This window comes from Limanda limanda, chromosome 19, assembly GCF_963576545.1.
Source record: "Limanda limanda chromosome 19, fLimLim1.1, whole genome shotgun sequence".
Classification (NCBI taxonomy): domain Eukaryota; kingdom Metazoa; phylum Chordata; class Actinopteri; order Pleuronectiformes; family Pleuronectidae; genus Limanda; species Limanda limanda.
Window position 1 is genome coordinate 3,236,376 of NC_083654.1, and position 20,102 is coordinate 3,256,477.

The window sequence follows — 20,102 nt, forward strand, 5'->3', positions numbered from 1 at the left end:
TGCTCATTTTATTTGCTAAATTCTGCCAAGTTAAATCTTTAGTAATTCGAGTAATAGTTATTGTTATAACTGTATATTATTAAGGCTTCAGACTTTGTTAAACTTTGTGCATACTCAATTCTTACTGTGTGAAATGACTGTTTGCAAACACTGAGTCTCAAGTTGATCTATACCATTACAAACACATGTTTTTATTCACAGAGCATCTGAGACAATAATATTAATGAATACCCTTCATCATCGATGTTAGAAGGTTTCTGCCAGGACAGCACTTTTTGTAGAGAGGCTTAATGGTGATGATTTAAGACAAGAATGAAAATAATGGCGTTGAAGATAATTTCATAACCACTGACTGTGATTGTGTATCTTTGTATCTCTCACTGGGAGCATCAAAACTTGCAATAACTTCCAGTATACGTGTGATCACAAAGGACCAAACTCGTGAGGGTTGGACGCGGGATGGGTCCGAGATGCCCGTGAAGGCAGCACAGTTGAGATGAATGGTGTCCTCGTCTGTGGTGTCGCGCTGCACACACGTGTAGAGTCAACCTGAGCACGCTCGGTCTGTAGGGAAGCTAACAGGAGCTAACAGGAGCCAACAACCTGCTGGGTGGGTCCAGATCAAGTCTCTGAAGAAGGAGCCGGTGTGATTGCAGATCATCTTGGTGAGTTAAAATGGGATGCTGTTGTCAGAGAGGCTGGGTGAGCTAGTTAGCAAACACAGCCAAGACACAAGGTAGACACAGTGAGTACGAGGGGTTTCCGGTGTGAGAACTAAACGTCCACGCTATTGAAAACACTTCATGCTGGATGATAGCGATGTTGTGCAGCGATTGATCATTTAGCAGATGGCTGAATCGTTTTCAATTACACGTAGGATGCTGTTCTGTTTTTCACATTAAAATTAGTAAATCGACCTCTCTTTCTTTTATTTTGAAAGCGATGCTGGGCCCATTGAACACGTGTGCGTGGTTGAGCTTGATGTGATGGTAACGGAGGTTAGCTCCGCGGTTAGCAGCTTCACACAACACTGCCGTGTTTAAATGTACCCGTCCGCCCCGGCCCGGTCAGAGGAGGGTATGCTTTTAAAGTCATCACACTACAGCTAACAGTTAGCCTAATGCTAAACACACTGGCGGGTTTACTTTGGTGTCGCTTACTTTGTTGACGGGGTTAACTTGGACGGGCGGTCCGCACGCTTGTCCTGTTCTCGCCCAGAGGAGCTAGGCATTTCCCGCCCGCACGGGCCGCGTTGTGTTGGTTATCGAACGTGGCATGTTCTCTGGCGTGAAGCTGGAATTGAAACATTTCATCTTTGCTCTTGTCTGAAAACATCGAGAACATCATGAAGCTTCGATTAAACTTTTGGTTTGATGGTATAAACATTTATTTAGATGAGTGACATTGACAATAAGTACGTGGTAGGACAGGACCATAGACTGTATATGGGTAGGACAAGGACGGTGGAGGGGTCAGCCATTGTTTAGGTTGATTAAACAGCCACATTTTATAGAATCTTACTCTTCCGATATTCTAATCTCCAAAAATGTATTTTCACCATCCTGTGGATGTGGAAACCTGTTAGGCTGAAGAAAAATGATCAATAGTATTACGGTTTATTTAAAAACACATTTTCTTTACATACATAGCAAATGTAATATTAACCCCTCAAAAAATGGAATCTAGTACATTACCTCTAAACAACATACTGTACTTTTAAAATATACAATTTAGTGTTCTTGAAACTAAAGATGCGCTCAGACCCTTTGAAATGAGTGTCAGTCACGTCTTGAAGCCTTCATCAGCAGTGAATATATATATTAATACAAATGATAACAACAATAATATAAATTAATAAAACTTGATTACTAAAGCACTTATAAATTGCATTTATCTAAACAAGGTCACAAAGGGCTTTACCAAATATATAGGAATAAAACAACAACAACAAAAAGAGAAAGGTGATGTAAAAGAAAATGGCTAAAACAGAACATTTGCTAAACCCCCCTTTAGTTGCCAGACTTCACTTAGGAACTATACTAATACGTTTCTTTTGGAAGACACATGATACATGACAACCTGTCTGGCACTTTGTCCCTATGTTTTAAACTCATCTTTTAAGATTTGATTTCTTTGAATGTAGTTTTAGTTTTTAAATCATTCCTTTTAGATGTGACATGTGAAATTGCCCTAAGCATTGTGATGGAAGTTCATCGTGATATTTGAAATAATGAATTTCTCAGACTGGAGTTGCCATTGAGTCTTTATAATAGTAAGCTCTGCAGAGTTTACACAACAAGCACGGGTGCTCAAAATGGAACAACTGGACGCAAGTTCACAAAAGCCAGAACTTATACAAAGAGGCGTTTCATACGACATGATATGAAAAAAAGAAGAATGAAAGACATGAGATCATCCTCTGTCTCATTCTTATCTGCTGTGTCCTTCCGTCCACGGTACCAGTTGGAAGAAAAACATCACCAAATAAGGGTTCCATCCTGTTTATCAAGGTCATAGCAGTGAGACACCTAGTCAGGCGATTTCCACTACCTTAGACACTGATCAGTGGAGTTTTCCATAACAGCATGACACGGTGAGAATGTCCTGGATTAACTGCTTTGCACGGTGTAGAGATTGATTTGTGACCCTCATCTTTTAGATACCAGAGTGCCATGATGAAGTATATCCTGGTAACTGGAGGAGTCATCTCCGGCATCGGCAAAGGCATCATCGCAAGCAGCGTGGGCACGATCCTGAAGTCCTGTGGCCTACATGTGACCGCCATCAAGATCGACCCTTATATTAACATAGATGCTGGCACGTTTTCGCCCTATGAGCACGGTACGTCAGAGGAGAGGAACATTCCTATTTAACCCATTCATTCAATTAACGAATGACGATGTAATGTAAATGTAAATAATGATTTTTGTCATGCTCAGGTGAAGTGTTCGTGCTGGATGATGGGGGTGAGGTGGACTTGGATCTGGGGAACTACGAACGCTTCCTGGACATCCGGCTGACAAAAGACAACAACCTGACCACGGGCAAAATCTATCAGTCTGTTATCAACAAGGAGAGGAGGGGAGACTACCTGGGCAAAACCGTGCAGGGTAACAGCTGCTGCTCAAGTTTGAAACACGGAATCGTGCTGTAGAGAAACAGTCAACAAAGAATAATGTTGTAATGTCCCCTTTGTCCATCCAGTTGTGCCACACATCACAGATGCCATCCAGGAATGGGTTGTGAAACAAGCCAAAGTACCAGTTGAAGAAGATAATATACAACCTCAAGTGTGTGTGATAGAGGTGAGTCGCTCTGTACATGTTGTTTCATCTGAGTTTGTTACAGAAAATGGTTCAGATTAAAGGAAACATACTAAACTTATTCAGGTGCATCATTTTAACAGTTTATGTGCAGAAAACAAACCACTTTGCTTAAACTGTTCATTGCTCCGTCTGAAATGTTCTCTTTAACCTCTTCAACTCCCTAAAGACGCCAGCGTTATTGTTATGGTCTTGATTACCATGAGTCTCCAAGTTTCCTTCTTTGAGCTCCAACTGGATCTTGTCATGAAAAAACCCTGTAGAATGGCTAACTGGTATCATGATGTCACAATGATGCGGGTGTATCGGCCAATCAGGCGTTTCAGGAGCAGTGTTTTCCGTGGAGGAGGGGAACTCTTTAAAAAAATCGAAAAAAAGCCTATGTCTCTTTTCACGATATGTTGTACAGGATCACGTTCTCTTTCCAGCCTCTGCTGAAGCTGCTAGTATTGTCTCTGATCATGTGTGTGTGTGTGTTTGCAGTTAGGAGGCACCGTGGGGGACATTGAGAGCATGCCTTTCATCGAGGCCTTCAGGCAGTTCCAGTTTAAAGTGAAGAGGGAGAACTTCTGTAACATTCACGTCAGTCTGATACCACAGGTAAGAGAGGCACACCCTCACACCCCCCCTGCTTTTATCTAGACCCCATTCAGATATTGCCATCCCTCACGGGTGTTCTGATCACGAGTGGTAAGCTAAGGTACAGATGTGAACACCCGCCTACTCAACACAGTAGGGACACATTGGAGATCCAACATCTTAGACCACATTCAGAGGTCATCTGGGGCCCAGTACACATCTGGTTGTAACATCTGTCCCGACAGCATTCCGTTTGTCTGTCCATACCTGGTATTAAAATGCGTCCTTAATGTGTCTTCTGTGACCACTTGCAATCGGATCACTGTGGACGTGTGTTAATGCCATGAACTGCATCAGTTGTCTTGATTTACATGTTGGATATTCCAGATTCTTAGTTGGTTTGCACGCAGGTTTTTGCTTCCAGTTAAATACATATGCTGTCTCCATCGTTCTTTATAGCCCAGTGCAACCGGAGAGCAAAAGACCAAACCAACACAGAACAGCGTCAGGGAGCTGAGAGGACTGGGCTTGTCCCCTGATCTGGTGAGTCACTTACTGTCGCACATCAGAACATTTCATAAAGCATTTGTGTAAAAAATGTCCAAATAGAGAACAGGAAATGCCATGGTACGTAGAGCAGATCAGGCCTGATTGTTAAAGCATGAATTTAACAAAGGGTGTAAAAGCTCCACGGTGACACATTGTTCTAACCCCTGATCTTTTCAAATTATAGCATTGTTTACTCTGTTAAATAAAGATTTGATAGATTCAAATACAGATGTGTCTGTCAAAAGCTCATATTTGTCAGCCAACCGTTATATCGGTCAAGCTCAAGTATCTATGTTTTAAGAGTGAGAAACAATTGCTGCTGACGGAATATATTATCTATGCTTACTCCTTATCTCTGCTAAAGAGGTTAGTTCGAAAGATTGTGCTAAAAGTACAACAAATCGTGGTGGAAGGAAGCCAAGGGTCAATTATATTATGGTGCAGATCTTGATAAGGAAGTGGATTCAAGATCTTTTTTTCTTTAACATTGTGAGATAGGACGTTTTCATTATTTTCTCTGATTTTGCGTGGATCTCGATGACATATTTAGGGGGCTGATATTTTTCGAGTGTGCGCAAGTTGGTGCAGATCCAGATAAAAAAATGGATGTATTGAATTTAATGTGGTCTCATAAGAGGACTGTCGGGCCTTGGTGGAGGTATGAGCTCTACTGAGTGACGTTCTAGTTTCTTTGGTGTTTTGCTGTGTGATGACTTTTGTGCTTTGACCGTAATGACGTTTCTTCTCATCTTTATCAACAGATCATGTGTCGCTGTTCCACTGCTCTGGAGAACTCTGTTAAAGAAAAGATCTCGATGTTCTGCCATGTAGAACCAGAGCAGGTATGTCACTGACACCCGTTTATTGTGGGATGTACGATGAGCTCAGACTCCGAGCAGCTCTAAACTCTCCTGTGTGCTTCCAGGTCATCTGTGTGCAGGACGTGTCGTCCATCTACAGGGTGCCGCTACTGCTGGAGGATCAGGGTGTGGTGAGCTACCTGAGCAGGAGGCTGAATATGCCCATAGAGACCCAACCGAGGAAAATGCTGATAAAATGGAAGGAGATGTCTGACAGGTAAGTCTCGAAGGTCAAAGTCAAAAAAGTAATTCTACACTGAACACTGAATGCTGCTCCTCTGGTGATTTACTTTGTCCTGACTGAGTTGATGGCTTTGTCTGAAACGGTTTACTAATGTATGGCACATTTTGTTCTCACAGGTCAGACAGACTGTTGGAGCACTGCTGCATAGCACTGGTCGGGAAGTACACCAAGTTTTCAGACTCTTACGCATCTGTCATCAAGGCACTGGAGCACTCAGCCCTGGCCATCAGTCACAAACTGGAGGTTAAGGTACGTCACAATGTTCAGAACTCATATTCATCTTAATTACATCTGTATTAAGGGCCTAATCCACTTAATGTGTATTAATACATGTGAGCTGGTTAGTAACTGGTAGGATTTAAGGAAGCATTATCATTAGACAGGGTACTTATTTAACGTTGCAAACCCTTAGTGTCGATACACTTTCACCTCCTAGTCGATGCAAGAAAATAAATCCCTACTCTTTCTTTTCAACGTTGCTTTTTCTCGACTGTGTTTTTTTATGTTACTAATCAACCAAGTGTAGAGTAGATCTGCTTCCTGTTTACGCTGGTACACATGACTAGTGTCCTTGAACAGTCACGTGATTGACCGGTGTGTTTACACGGATGGGGAATATAACTGATTCACTGCTTAAACACTGAGCACAGAATATTTTCCTTTTAAAACGAAAACGTATTTCGTATGTATGTAGCCACAGATGGGTATCATCACATGAACAATCCGACACAAACAGGACCATACTCGACTGTGATGAGGTGTGCGGTCAGAAGTACAACACATTAAAATGAGCCCAGTGCAGCTGTGCATTTTGCACATACAAGAGTGGGCTGGAACAAGAGAGTGCTGCATCTGCTACATCAATCATTCAGTGGCAGCATGACATCAAATTAAAGAGGGACAGATGAGGAGGAAACGTGAGATTGAATATATGTGTTTCTCTTCAGAGCTGCCACCTATGTCTATGCTGTATGTCTCCTCTCCTCAGTATATAGACTCAGCATATTTGGAGCTCAACACTCTGCAGGAGGAACCAGTAAAATACCACGAGGCGTGGCAGAAACTCTGCAGTGCTGAGTGAGTCCTGAGGCCTCATTTCTGAAAGTAACCCCGGAATTTAGATTTATAGTTTCCGTAACTGTTTTTCTCCTTCTCTCATCAGTGGAATCCTGGTTCCAGGAGGTTTCGGCGTCAGAGGAACTGAAGGAAAGATTCGCGCAATCAACTGGGCGAGAATACAGAAGAAACCTTTTCTAGGTACAGAAGAGTTGCATGAGACTGAGTAGCCATAAATACCATGCAGGTTAAATGTACAAATTTCAAGCAACATGGATAACGACAAACACGCTACATGTTTCTGCAGGTGTGTGTCTCGGAATGCAGCTGGCAGTATGTGAATTTGCCAGGAACATGCTTGACTGGAAAGGTGAGGCTCTTATTGAGCATAAGGTTTGGTTTAAATCAAACTGATGTATTGTTGAAATATAGCTGCTGCGCATATGATCTCATCAAAACAGAATTAGTTTGACAATGAACAAGAAATTAGACAATCTGAGAATTGATGCGATCCATTTCGATTCCATTATTAATCTGCTGTGCTGCCACCTTCGCCTGCAGATTTATTTGTTGAATCGGACAGTGCAGGTTAATTTACAGGTTAAAACAATATCAGCTAACGCAAAATTAGTGCAGGATGAGTCGAAACAGTTTTATAGGAAGAGTTGAAGATGTAAAATATTACTGTAGGTTCCAAAATAACCTTAGAAAATATGAGATAACAGAATTGAGAGATACAGGATTTAAACTATTTTTTCATTTCATGGAGCCCTTAGTTACTAATATTAACTTGTAGCCTGTAGCTTGTCAGTTATTTATCTCCTTGGTAGGGACGGGAATCGGCAGGGACCTCCCGATACGATAATATCACGATACTTAGGTGGCGATACGATATGTATTGCGATTTCTGTGGGTATTGCGATTCTGTAAGTATTGCGATTCAATATTACGATTTCCTGGGATTTCTTTTGGTTATTTTTTTTTTTTAAATACTCGACCATGGAAAAATGTTGAATCATTCCTTCAAATACAACACAGTCAAATTCACTTAGAGCTTTACCAGTTTTATTTCAAATATTAACATTAACTTAATGACTGCCGGGCAGCCAATAGAGAAAACAAATAAAAATGTGCCCTATTATTGTATAGCCCCTGTCAACTGCACACAAACTGACAGATTAAGAAATGTATGCCACTTAGGCTACTTTTAAACAATAAATAAAAGGTAAATTAAATAGAATGAATAAAAGTTTACTTAAAATATAAACTTTGAAATAAACAAGAAGTAGGCTACATTTTTTTTTTTTTTTTAAATCGATTTGGGAGGCAGCATATCGATTTAAAATCGTCATTCACAAGAATCGCGATTTGTAACTGAATCGATTTTTTCCCCCATCCCTACTCCTTGGACATCTCTGCTCTTTTCTCTCTCATCACGGTCTTTACACAGTGTCGACACTGTCTGTGTAGTGCAAATGGAGCAGCAGCATCTTCAGTTCTGTGTCAGGATGTGTTCAGGCACAGTTTTAGGACTCGTTCACATATTAGACGGAATACAGTTCCTTTTAAAGGAACACTCTATAGTCATACTGAGGCAGATTTGTTCTGTCAGATTAAGATGGATAACTGAAACACATCTTGGGTAAACCACAGAGGAGAAATACGAATAACAAAATGTGTTGAATCGTGGCGCAGCCGGTGTCAATGTTATTCATCAGCAGTGATTTCAAATCCCCACTTCATACCCAGTTCCACCACCACTACTCTAGTGTATCCTTTTACCACCCACAAAGGTTTGTTAGCAGTGATTAGTGACATTACATTCTAACACTTGTCTGTTTTGCACTTAGATGCCAACTCAACAGAATTTGACCCTGACACAACGCATCCTGTGGTGAGATCCTTACTATGAACACAGAAATAATGTCGATGTGATTTGACCTGAAAAGTGCATAAAGATTCAAACATGAACCGTTGCAGGTGATCGATATGCCGGAGCACAACCCTGGGCAGATGGGCGGCACAATGAGGCTAGGCAAGAGGCGGACCATTTTCAAGACCAACACCAGCGTATTGCGTAAGAAACTTTGAATTCACCTTCAGCCAGTTGATGGGTTGTGGCACCTGCTCTGTGATTACAGCTGTTCTGTATTGCAGGCAAGCTTTATGGAGACGCAGACTATGTGGATGAAAGGCACAGACATCGCTTTGAGGTATGTCGACCTGGAAGTTGGTTAGCAGCTTTAGAAACATTGTTTGTTTAAAAGAACTTGTGAAGTGGTGTATTTATTTAAAATGTGGTGTCGTCATTGTGCAGGTCAATCCTGAGCTGAAGAGTTACTTTGAAGAAAAGGGCTTCCGCTTTGTAGGGCAAGACGTGGAAGGAGAAAGAATGGAGGTCATAGAACTTGATGGTATGGACAATAATACTAATTCTTGTGGGTAACTACAACCATCTACCAGGTTGCATTTATTTTAAGACGCTATCCTGTTTTCAGATCATCCATACTTCGTTGGAGTACAGTACCACCCAGAGTTCACCTCACGCCCCATAAAGCCATCACCCCCTTATCTTGGTTTGCTGCTGGCTGCTGCAGGGAAGCTGCAGAGCTACTTACAGAAGAGCTGCCGCCTATCTCCACGGTAAACATCATCTCAACTTATACACAATGCAAGTTTAGGACTCTACCCAGAAGAAAAACTAAGCTTGTTACTTTTTCTTTGGCACAGGGACACATACAGCGATCGGAGTGGCAGCAGCTCCCCAGACAGTGAAATATCAGAGCTGAAATTACCTTCCATTTCCGGTGAATGATGTAAAGATCCTGAGGAACTATTTTTCTTCTATGGTTTCAGTGATACAAACTACAATCCTTATCTACAGTGTTGGATGTCAGTTATACCTGACATTAACATCTGACCTCCAGGTCAAAAACGCATATGGCTTTTATTTTTACTAAATGCATTATTGGTTTCCTGAGTGAGTGCCCTCAGCACAATTAACTATGCTTCTGTCAAGACTTGTTACAATAAACATTAACTGGATTGATACCATTTTGTCTTTAGTAAGAAATATTCATTTGAATAGAATTTAATGCATGGTGTACCAATGATCAGATTACCTCACTGGTTATTCATTTGGGCTCTTGCTCAGATAATGCATGTTACCTCTAAATGGCTGAAACAGAATCATCCAGCACATCAGGTTTTTACTACTGTGGCCTTATTGCAATTATGTACCGTTACATCTTCCTTTGTGAAATATGAATTTAATAAACAGATTCCAGTATTAGTTTGCAGGGTTTTTTTTATTGCATACAAACAATTTCACAATCCACACAGTTCAATTATTGTGCATGAATGTTATGGCAACTATCCGACATGATCCTTGGGTTGTTGTCCTTTGGGACGGCCTGCAGCAGTTCCCCACACGGGAAGATCTCCAACGCTCTACTGAAAGTGAAAAGAAATAAAAATATGAGCACAATTCAAGAGCCTTCACTCAACACAATATTTTAGGGCTGATCTCAGTCCCATATCCGCTACGTTCATCCAGCAGTCCGCATAATTGTAAATTCGTCATCATAGATCAGATCAACATAAGCAAAATTAATGCATTTGTATTACCTTGTGAAGCAGGAAGGGTTGGGAACCCACACAGCCCGGCGATGCCAGACCTGAGGTCATGAGTCAGAGTGATTTCTGCAGAAAGAATGTGCAGTTAGAAATCATACTTTACATCTGTTGGACAGTAGAGTGGCTGTTAATGGCAAAAATGGCCAGCACAGTCAAAGACCATCCTGTAATCTTGCATGCTATTGGAGCACCCTGGACTACAAACAAGCCCCAGGTTCTTAGAATAGCATGCTTCAATTTAGACTTGAGGGGAAATGAGAAACTTACCAAGACATGAGCAGTCTTTATCCAGTCACTGAAGTAGTCAGCCATGGTCACCTGAGGAGAGCAGAATAAAAACACTAAGTTTCGGATGCTGCCACCATCAACACCCAAAGAGATGTTAAAAGGAGTGGCTCAGTAAATATTGTCTCAATCAGACAGAGTCAGTGAGGGCAAGTTTGTAATCACAGCCAGGATATTTAGGTCATGTGGCTAGAGAGCTTACCAGCAAGTGATGAAGTGTCTGTGCTTAGTCTCCTCACTCTCAGCAGTACCTGCAGACAGAAGTAAGTCTTAACATTTGTAATTGGTCACCTGAGGAGAGCAGAATAAAAAAACACTACAAGTTTGTGATGCTGCCACCATCACCTCCTAAAGAGATGTTAAAAGGAGTGGCTCAGTAAATGTTGTCTCAGTCAGACAGAGTCAGTGAGGGCAAGTTTGTAATCACAGCCAGGATATTTAGGTAATGTGGCTAGAGAGCTTACCAGCTAGTGATGAAGTGTCTGTGCTTAGTCTCCTCACGCTCGGCAGTACCTGCAGACAGACAGAAGTAAGTGTTAACATTTGTAATTAAATTAGATATGATTAATCATTACTCAGACATGTTGAGACCGAATGTCCTTCCCCTTAATGTTGCTGTAACAGTTACTTTCAAACTGAACAGCGACCGTCGGTGAAAGTAATCTTCTGGGCAGCCTGATGACCGTTCACTGCTACATGAGAACACGAACGGCTTCGATAGGTGCCAGTCACATGATAGAACAGTATGAAAAAGAAAAAAATAACACCTGTGATGTATGCAGGCGGCCAGGGTCGAAACTTGGTGGAGCCATTACTGGTCGAGTCTGTAGAGAAGAGATCACATTAAGTAACTCAAATAATACAAAACATCAGCTTTAAACCGAACTAACGTTGCATTAATTGGTACATGATGCTAAAAAGTGGCTATGCTCGTCATTACGTGGTTGTGGCCTACACCACTTAATGACCAATTAAATGCATAGTCTACTAAAAAGCATTGTTGACCATATGACAGGTTAGTGCACAGTACAGCAATGAGAAACGTTTAACTTGTATTCTGTAGAATAGTCATGATTAGTTAGATCAGACCAGGATCCTGCCACGTGGTCCACAAGCAGTGAAAGCACTCGTGCTAACATTTAGCCTAGCCACGGCACATCCAGGCCTAAATTCCAAGACATGTTAACATTGGTAGTTTGATTTCATACAAATGTTAATACTGTAATTTGATTTTGAAAGCATTACCAGTACCCCCTAACAACACGTGCTAGCAGTTAGCTAGGCCGCATAAGCACTTAGCATCACTGAAAGTTAGTAAGCTACATTTAACAACATTGTTTCAAGCAAGAGGTATTAAAAGCGAACTAAAGTAGAGGTGTTGTTGAGTTAAAATAAGAAGCTGGTCGAGGCCTCACCATGATTAGAAGTTTGTCGGTCCTTCTTCTCGAGGAGACTAGGAAGAGAGAGAGAGGAGGGAGGCTCTCGTTGGCTTTATACACGCTAGCGCCCTCTGATTGGCTCACACAGCTTACGTGAACCGCTTGCATGCCGGGATATGTATTCCTACAACTTTGTCATTTTTTTGGACGAACTCTTGTTGTCTTTTATGTTTGTTGACACTTTCCAAATCAACGCAAAACATTTATTTCTTTACGTTTCCTTCAACACTTGTTTTTCTGGGAATAAGACAGAGTGTGACATATTGTGTGTAAAGACAGAAATACACACATCGGTGGGAGGTTATATATGTGTGGAAATGGAGGTTGTGTAGCTTCAGAACCACGGACAGCACCAACCATCTCCAACCTCCGCTTCGTGTAGTTTCCATTAAACCACATTAAAGTGATACATGTGACATTTGTGCTCTGTTGCTTTGATCGTGTTGATATTCCACAGACTGAACGTGCTGCACAATCCACACAAAGGACTCCCTGTGTGCCACAACGTAGAACACCTGCATTTCCCATGACTTAAAATCCAGCTAATCTCCGACCCTGTTCACTTCTAAAACACACAATCGCCTGATTCATGGCTGCAGTAGGTTTACGGTGGTGGATCGTAGGTAAACCCGTCACATGACCCGCCGTGCCCCGCGTCTCCTCCCGAGCAGAAGGCGGCGGCAGCAGCAGCAGCACCGGGGCTCCATGTAAACACAGCGCTCAGGGCTTTGTTCAACACACACACCGAGACTCTCTCTCTCCGCTGGTATACCGTCCCCGCTCGTCATGCCATGGATATTTTGTGGCAATACCAGTTCAGAATCATCCTGCTCGGGGACTCCACCGTGGGCAAGTCGTCGCTGCTGAAGCGCTTTTCGGACGGTATCTACAGCGATGTGGCGGATCCCACGGTCGGGGTCGATTTCTACGCCCGCGCGATGGACCTGGAGCCCGGGGTGAAGATAAAGCTGCAGCTCTGGGACACGGCTGGCCAGGAGAGGTTCAGGTAGGACCGAGTGGGGTTTGAGGATGAAATCAAGATTTGATTAAACATTTGTGATTTGAAATGTATGGATGACGACTATCCTCTATAATGGATAGGCCTTGGTTTGCTGTCGTATTTTTTTTTTTTTAAAACACGAAGCCCTGTATTTGAAATAAAGGCCGTTCAGTTTTATCATTGTGATGTAATGTGGGCAGTGGTGAGAAGGGTCAGAAGATTATAAAGGCCTGGATCTTCTGATGTCCTGTGAAAATCGAGTCGCATCACTGCATGCGTTCACGGATGATGGGCATCCTCCTCACATCTAGGCCCCAGTTTGATTCCCTGGTACAGTGCCACAGTCTCCAGGGCAACACAAAGATGACAGCTCTGTATCGTCACCTATTATTTTTTATTATTGCATTCATCCGCCCTGTTGCTTGTTGTGTTTCATGTGTCTCTGCTGCCACGGATAATTTCCTGTAAAGCACTTCTCTGTCTAGAGCAGCAGCCTCAGCTCTCAGATCTGTTTCCTCTTTTGAAGCCACTGCCAGGGCTTCTAAGGGTGTTTTCCTAAAGGCTTCACCACTCTCCAGTCTTTCACTTCTGTTTCAACAGGTCTGACTGTGAGAAGTGCTTCTGAAATAAACTGATGATTAGTAAATCAGCGCATGAATAAGACATGTGTGGCCATGTGATTCAGTACTGTTGTCCCAGCTGCCCAATAGTCCAAGACTCATATGACCCAAATATCCCTTACAGTCTGGTTTGTGGTATTTGATTAACATCAGTAATGGAATTAACCAGTTTTCATTTACAACCACCAGAGCAATTAAAAGCTACTATAGATGTGAATAATTGTTCTTGATTAAGTTATTGCCAATATCGCCCATATATGGTGCATCTTTTTTGAATGGAAACAGACACATGCCCCTCTGTATTGGGGTATACCATAAGGTGACTTATAAGTTATGGGAGCTCTGGGCAAAACCAAATAAAGCTGCACTATTTGTGGTTAAAGGCATTAGATTAGATGCACCACATCTGGAAGGTTGATTTGGTCCCTATACCAATGATCCTGGGACAATAAAAATGAGTATAAGAAATATTACTATGATATTCCCTGTCTGCTGTCATCTGCGGTAACACCTTAAGGACATATAGTTTGAATCAGAAGTAGCTATTGAGCATGTGACTATCTGTACAGACTCAAAACTTGAGTTGTACTTCAACACGAGTTGAGCCTTTGAATGCTTTTGACCCACTTGAGACTGGACCAAAAATCATAAAAACAGTTATGAGACTTGTAATGGAGGATGCTCATCAATATTGTACAACATTTAGAGGTGACAAAGCCAAGATTACAACTGTTTTCAAAGATGATTTTGCTTTCACTTAATAACGTGTCTGTCTACTCGACAGGTCCATTACGACTTCATATTACCGCAATTCTGTGGGCGGCCTGCTTGTTTTCGATCTCACCAACCGCAAAACCTTTGAGCATGTGAGGGAGTGGCACAAGGAGGTGAGTGAGCACATCCTACCTCACCACATGGTCTACATCCTCGTCGGCCACAAGAGTGACCTCAACAAGGACCGCAAGGTGACCCGTGACGAGGCGGAGCAGCTGGCGGGCGACCTGGGCATCCGCTACGTGGAGACCTCGGCCAAGTGCAACAGCAACGTGGACCGGGCCTTTGAGCTGCTGACCAGAGACATCTACGAGCTGATGAAGATGGGTGAGATCGTCACCCGCGATGGATGGGATGGTGTGAAGAGCGGCCTCACCGCTAAGGTCCTCTACCCGGCCGATGACGAAGAGGAACTGGCCAGGGCGTCCACTGAAAAGGGCTGCCACTGCTGACTGAGATCTGTGTGTGTCCAAACACTGTCCTGTCACACCTGGAGCTCGCCCTCGCCTCACAGCCGTCCATCGAGGCTCAGCACCCCATGATAACCATCATCCATCACTTCTTCACCTTGTGCTTCATGCCCTCTCTGTATGGGGGACGACTGAGATTCTTTTCAAACAGAGGGGGGTCAGTGAACATCCTGGCGTGTATCTTATAAACAAGTTGTGTCTCTAAATTCATATGGTGTAGCACGAACCAAGCTGTTTTCATCCTTTTAGGCCAAAAAACAGAGAAAGCGTGTAGAGGTGATCAGGTCTTGGGGCTGAGGGTGTAGTCAACACTCCTTTTCATAGCACTGGAGATAATGTTCTACTGAGCATACTGACGATACTGTGGTCGGGCATCACTCCACCTTCATACGGCACTAGTGTGTGGTTTCTACCTGTCAAAGTCTGTGCAACGCTTTGCCTGCAATCCTATGTGTCTGTAATATTGTAAATAATAGTGAAGTCTGTAGAGATGGAAGCTGAAAGGTCACTAAAAGCTATTTAATTAATATCGTGAACAGACACAGTGCACTCCACAATAAGTGTCACCATATGAAATCAATGGGCTCCCCCCGCTCATGTAAGCTGTACGTGCACATACGCCAAACTGACTAAAATTTTGATCATTCTGTGAATACTGGAGTAATGTTTTGTAAAGAAAAATAGAGATTATTTCTAGTTAAATTGTACACATAAAGATAGGTCATTGTTATTAGGATAGATGATCCTATTTAGGTATTTGTATTATAGCATCAACAGCAGCAAGACATCAACATCAAAATAAGAGATCTCTCAGACCTTTTAATGTGTCATCAGTATTAGTGAAGACGTGTTTGATTAAGAACCAAAAGGAGTTTTCAATTCACCAACTGTTGTTTGTAGCTTAAACAAACAACCACTTCTTTAATTCTAAGCTCATTCAGGCCTGAGGTGGTGATGAACTCATTAAATCGGTGGATGGATGTGTTACTCCCTTTATGTTGTGTTCCAGAGTTTGTCAGTGAGCAGGGAATGTGGGTTCAAGTCTAGAGGAATGTCTCACCTACAAGTCAAAGAAAATAATGATAAACTGCAGAAGCTAATAATGTCTGGGGGTTGAGCCATGCAGCAAATATGCAGAATCATGGCTCCTGGATTGGCTTTTAGCAAGGGACCTTTGTCACATGTTGTTGCCCCTCTCACTCTTCATCAGGGCCTTCACATAATAGTTCAACATTTTGAGAATGACGGTCATTCAAATTCTCTCTGAGAGGTAACCGAGAAGTTGATGTGTTGCTCTCATGTCTGTGTGTGAAGTAAGAATCTTGAACCATTAGCCTAGCTTAGCTTGAAATAGGGGTAAACAGCAAGCCTAGCTGTCTTCAGCCATTAGAATAGTCTGCCATAGTGACAGTTGTCAGTGACGTCACCATGTGTGGTAAATTGTGCCTGAAAAGACATAGAAAAACTACACATGGCATCAATAGATATCTAAAGAAAGGGTTATAACATGCAACTATTTCTAAAAGATATAGATTTTTATAAATCTGCTTGGGTCCATATTAAACAACTGAGACGATGTGTTACCATAGAACTGTTTGAAGGTGTATATATGTCCACCTTCTGCTGGGAGCAGTGCCCCCTGCTTCCAGCCTCTATGCTAAGCTAGTTATTAAAATGCTTGTTCTCAATCATGGAAATGTGATGAAATCATCCATCACATCATCACAAATACAAATCTGGAAAAATGTGGAAAAGTACTGTTTACGTTCCTGAAATTCTTCTGATAAGCAAGTAATGGATAAAGAAGTATTAGGGCCATTTTGAGGAACCTTTTTTTATTTGGACTGCTAAACTCTAAGTGTAATTAGAAAAAAGTAGTAATATTTTGTTAAAAAGAAAGACACAAGGATTCTTAGCCTATCTTTTTAAAGTCTGGATACTTATGATAACATGATGCTAATGTTACAAAAGTATTTCATTTTTTGTGAAACATATACTAGAGTTTAACTTAATGTGGTCCAAATTCCACATTTATGACTTTATTCTTGTAAGATGACTTTATTCTCCAAATCTCAGATTCCTGTGATTGTCAGCTTGCTGATGAGAGCATGTCTACACACGATGTAACCGTGCACATGACAGCAATAACTTCCTTTAACACAGACGATGGTGTACGCTCTCGAGTCTCTTGAGTCTCTTTACTGCGCCATTAATCTGGTGTTTACGAGCCGACAATAGACCACAGTCCACTTGGCCGGGGCACTCACCTCTCCTCTCACACTTTAATCACCTTTCACCGGCATCTTGTGAAAACACCTGTCCACAAAACACACTGCAACCAGCAAGAGATTATGCATTCTGTTCGTTCTTTGCATTCATGTGATCAAGCTTGTGTTTTTTCTTGAGTTATTAAATGTTGTGTGGGGGGCCGAGTACATATGTGAACACTCTTTGGTTGCAGCCTAGTTTTCAGTAAGGAATGTATTGTAAAATATTTGCACCATCCCTTTATTTGATTTAACTTTTCTGTACAGATTCACACTGTATTCGCTGGTGTCATGTTATAGTCAGGTTTAAATACAGTGTAACCATATGTGATACATGTTACTTTGTTTGTTTGACAATCAGACGTTAACATCTTGTGTTCACGGTGAAGTTGAGGACTCGTCTGTCTAGAACCTCCATGTAACAGCCAGTCTGATTGTGTTTAATACTGCAACTACCTTCCTCACTTTGCTCTCTCATGTAAACAGGGTTACATTGTATGATATTGTTTACATTTGTAAGTTGAGACTCAGCAAACAGTTCTCCGATGAGCATGATTCCCATTCCTGCAGCACTGCACTGATCAGAGTGAAGACCTGGTTACATTTAAAGGTCCACTCTGGAAACACATGGACAATTTGCTTAATTCCCATAAACCAGTAGTTGGCGCCTCAATACCCAACAATGATTAAATATTTATAAAACATTTGTAATTATACAATTCCAAATCTTCTGTCCACGATCACAGTACTCTCTTACTGAAAGCTAAAAGGCAGTTCAACTTTTCTTGAAACATGCCTTTTCCTGTTCTTTCTGAGGGCAAGATGATGAGATTATTCTGCTACTGATCTTCTCATCTCACTCACAGAAAGACTGATTCCCCCCAAAATATTGAACTGTCCCTTTAATGATTTTTATGTTATCCACTGGAATGATCAAACCAACCCACTGATAGGGCGTCTGTACCACAAAACGTCAGCAGCCAGAAGGCCCACAGGATGGTACATGGTACATACCTATACAGCTCCCGAGCCCATTGGTCACATTTCACAGCTTTACTGAATAAATGTTATTTATTTTATATATTATGTATAAGAGATTCATTTACTTGATGTGATTTTATTGATTGGTTAAAAAACAATAAATGGATGCCCAATGAGTGATGTTTGGCCTGGTCTGTATCCTTTTTGTTTTTCTTTTTACGAGGTTTGGCGCCCTCTTCTGACAGATGGAAGGAGGGTCATCATGACCTAGATTAATTATTATTTGTTTATGTATTGTGGTCAAGATAATGATTTAGGAAAGTCCATGCTTTAACAAAGACTCAGATAAGTCTATACTGCCACCTTTTATCCAAAGAATGTTAGGTAACCTCAGGTGTGATTTCATAACTGGGGGTGAGATATTGTGACAATCAGGTCCAGAGGGAAATAAAATATTTGAGTACACAGTGTTAGCTGAAAGTTCTAGAATAGATGTCCTGTAGGGTTGAAGCTGTTTAATACGTGAAAGTGACTCTTGCCCTCCAAAAAAAACATTTTAACAGAACACGTATTTAATTTGATTTTTCCCCCCTGTTTCTGAATCATATCCTCAGTTATGTGTTTGGGATTTTAGAAGTAAAAATTCAAACAAAATAATTTTATATCAACACCTCTACTAGACCAAATGGACCTTATATATCTCACTTCCAACTAATTAAACTGTGCAATAATCATATGAGTAATACACTGTAACACTGTACATATTCTGTTACTTTGTTCATATTACTCATAACTTACTTAGTCCTTTACAGACTGTGTATTTCACTGTCCCCTTTCATCTGTAACTCGGCAAATATCCAAATAGTGGAACTCAAAGGATTCTCTTGTCGTATCTTACACACATTATTTCGGGAAAAAGGATTCTCAAATGTACAGATTATAAAATATGATATAGTAACACAATGTAGTTTTTATGCTCACGTGATCAGGCCCTTTGTGAATCAGACAATTCTGAGAAATGTTAGCAGTCGGTCAAAAGAGAGTTGTTTTTCTGGTTCCATGTGATTTACCCACATGGCCTGAACGCAGCAGTAATTAGTAAACTCCGCCTATTTTACCCATCATGCACTTGGGTTGTCCAAGCCGCACATGGAGTTGTTCTCAATTTTCAATAATATAAACTAAAACTAACACATTTGGTATCATATTTGTAGATTAAAATTCAAACTGTATGAAGCACCACAGAAAACGTGTGCATTTAAAATAGGCACCAGGTGACGAACCTCTGACTGAAGAGCATGTTGCCCTCACACAGTCGGTGCTGTGTTCAGGTACTCCGTTAAAAAGGGCTTCTGCTATGTTTGGCACAGGAGATGTGGCGAGTGTCTCGTCTCCTGCGGAATCTACATCAAGAGATTTCGGAAGCACAATTTTTGCTACACGGGGCTGCTGGTGATCGTTTGTCCTGGCGCCCCAAACATTACTGTTCAATTTTAAAGAAGTTATCAATACTTATCTCAGTGTTGGTAAAATATGTATTTGCACCCATACAATCTTTGATTTGCACATTTGTCCTTATCCAATTTACTATTGATACTAAAGCCTTTTATCCCTTTTTGTCAGGGTTTTCTGGTCTTATCTTCTGTCAGAGTGTAATTTTGAAATGTATTTGGATGGATGCCTACTCTTCTTTTTGCTGCAAAACAAATCTACCTAAGGGTACAAATATAGTTACCTAACCTAAACTTCTGACATCCACTTCTAGGATGATGATATCACGACTGTTTGCAAACTAAAAACACACCTCTTTCAACTATACCTTGAATAAAATGTTAAAACTAACAATTTAGTAGCACTCAAATGGCACTTGCTTATAGCACTTTGTAGTTTATGTTTTTTGAAGAAATTGTACTTTCGTGATTCTTGTTGTTCTACCCTCATGGTTTAATGCACTTAGTGTAAGTCATTTTGGATAAAAGCGTCAGCTAAATGAAATGTAATGCAATGCAATGATATGCA

At 41.4% G+C, this 20,102-nt stretch overlaps 2 protein-coding genes, 1 long non-coding RNA gene and 3 other non-coding genes across 6 annotated transcripts; 3 read left to right on the plus strand and 3 right to left on the minus strand.

Moving 5' to 3' along the window:
* Nucleotides 1–525: 525 nt before the first annotated feature.
* On the plus strand, nucleotides 526–9,900 carry ctps1a (CTP synthase 1a). The gene is made up of 18 exons (XM_061092623.1): nucleotides 526–665; nucleotides 2,660–2,841; nucleotides 2,940–3,110; nucleotides 3,205–3,305; nucleotides 3,807–3,923; nucleotides 4,362–4,445; nucleotides 5,213–5,293; nucleotides 5,377–5,528; nucleotides 5,672–5,804; nucleotides 6,544–6,632; nucleotides 6,718–6,812; nucleotides 6,919–6,981; nucleotides 8,462–8,505; nucleotides 8,592–8,688; nucleotides 8,769–8,824; nucleotides 8,929–9,025; nucleotides 9,110–9,254; nucleotides 9,342–9,900. The coding sequence occupies exons 2-18, from the start codon at nucleotides 2,673–2,675 to the stop codon at nucleotides 9,424–9,426; spliced, it is 1,779 nt and encodes a 592-aa protein (XP_060948606.1). The 5' UTR covers nucleotides 526–665; nucleotides 2,660–2,672; the 3' UTR covers nucleotides 9,427–9,900.
* LOC133025848 (uncharacterized) lies at nucleotides 9,901–12,016 on the minus strand. The gene is made up of 7 exons (XR_009683166.1): nucleotides 11,948–12,016; nucleotides 11,300–11,356; nucleotides 10,997–11,045; nucleotides 10,735–10,783; nucleotides 10,515–10,565; nucleotides 10,239–10,313; nucleotides 9,901–10,064 (listed from the first exon to the last, which is right to left on the minus strand). It is a non-coding gene; the product is annotated as an uncharacterized LOC133025848 (long non-coding RNA).
* LOC133026546 (small nucleolar RNA SNORD99) lies at nucleotides 10,131–10,205 on the minus strand. Its single transcript, XR_009683211.1, has one exon. It is a non-coding gene; the product is annotated as a small nucleolar RNA SNORD99 (small nucleolar RNA).
* LOC133026548 (small nucleolar RNA SNORA16B/SNORA16A family) lies at nucleotides 11,125–11,261 on the minus strand. Its single transcript, XR_009683213.1, has one exon. It is a non-coding gene; the product is annotated as a small nucleolar RNA SNORA16B/SNORA16A family (small nucleolar RNA).
* Nucleotides 12,017–12,762: 746 nt separating the features above from the next.
* rab42a (RAB42, member RAS oncogene family a) lies at nucleotides 12,763–14,817 on the plus strand. Its single transcript, XM_061093210.1, has 2 exons — nucleotides 12,763–12,977; nucleotides 14,376–14,817. The coding sequence occupies exons 1-2, from the start codon at nucleotides 12,763–12,765 to the stop codon at nucleotides 14,815–14,817; spliced, it is 657 nt and encodes a 218-aa protein (XP_060949193.1).
* A 4,607-nt stretch (nucleotides 14,818–19,424) lies between these two features.
* Nucleotides 19,425–19,559, plus strand: LOC133026542 (U11 spliceosomal RNA). Its single transcript, XR_009683208.1, has one exon. It is a non-coding gene; the product is annotated as a U11 spliceosomal RNA (small nuclear RNA).
* The last annotated feature ends 543 nt before the right edge of the window (nucleotides 19,560–20,102 follow it).

Excerpts from the sequence above, each read along its gene's own strand:
- rab42a (XM_061093210.1), top strand. The coding sequence starts at position 12,763 with ATGGATATTTTGTGGCAATACCAGTTCAGAATCATCCTGCTCGGGGAC. Across the intron at positions 12,978-14,375 it reads GCTGGCCAGGAGAGGTTCAG|GTCCATTACGACTTCATATT; the intron begins GTAGGACCGAGT and ends TCTACTCGACAG.
- ctps1a (XM_061092623.1), top strand. The coding sequence starts at position 2,673 with ATGATGAAGTATATCCTGGTAACTGGAGGAGTCATCTCCGGCATCGGC. Across the intron at positions 3,924-4,361 it reads ACGTCAGTCTGATACCACAG|CCCAGTGCAACCGGAGAGCA; the intron begins GTAAGAGAGGCA and ends CGTTCTTTATAG. Across the intron at positions 6,982-8,461 it reads GAACATGCTTGACTGGAAAG|ATGCCAACTCAACAGAATTT; the intron begins GTGAGGCTCTTA and ends TTTTGCACTTAG.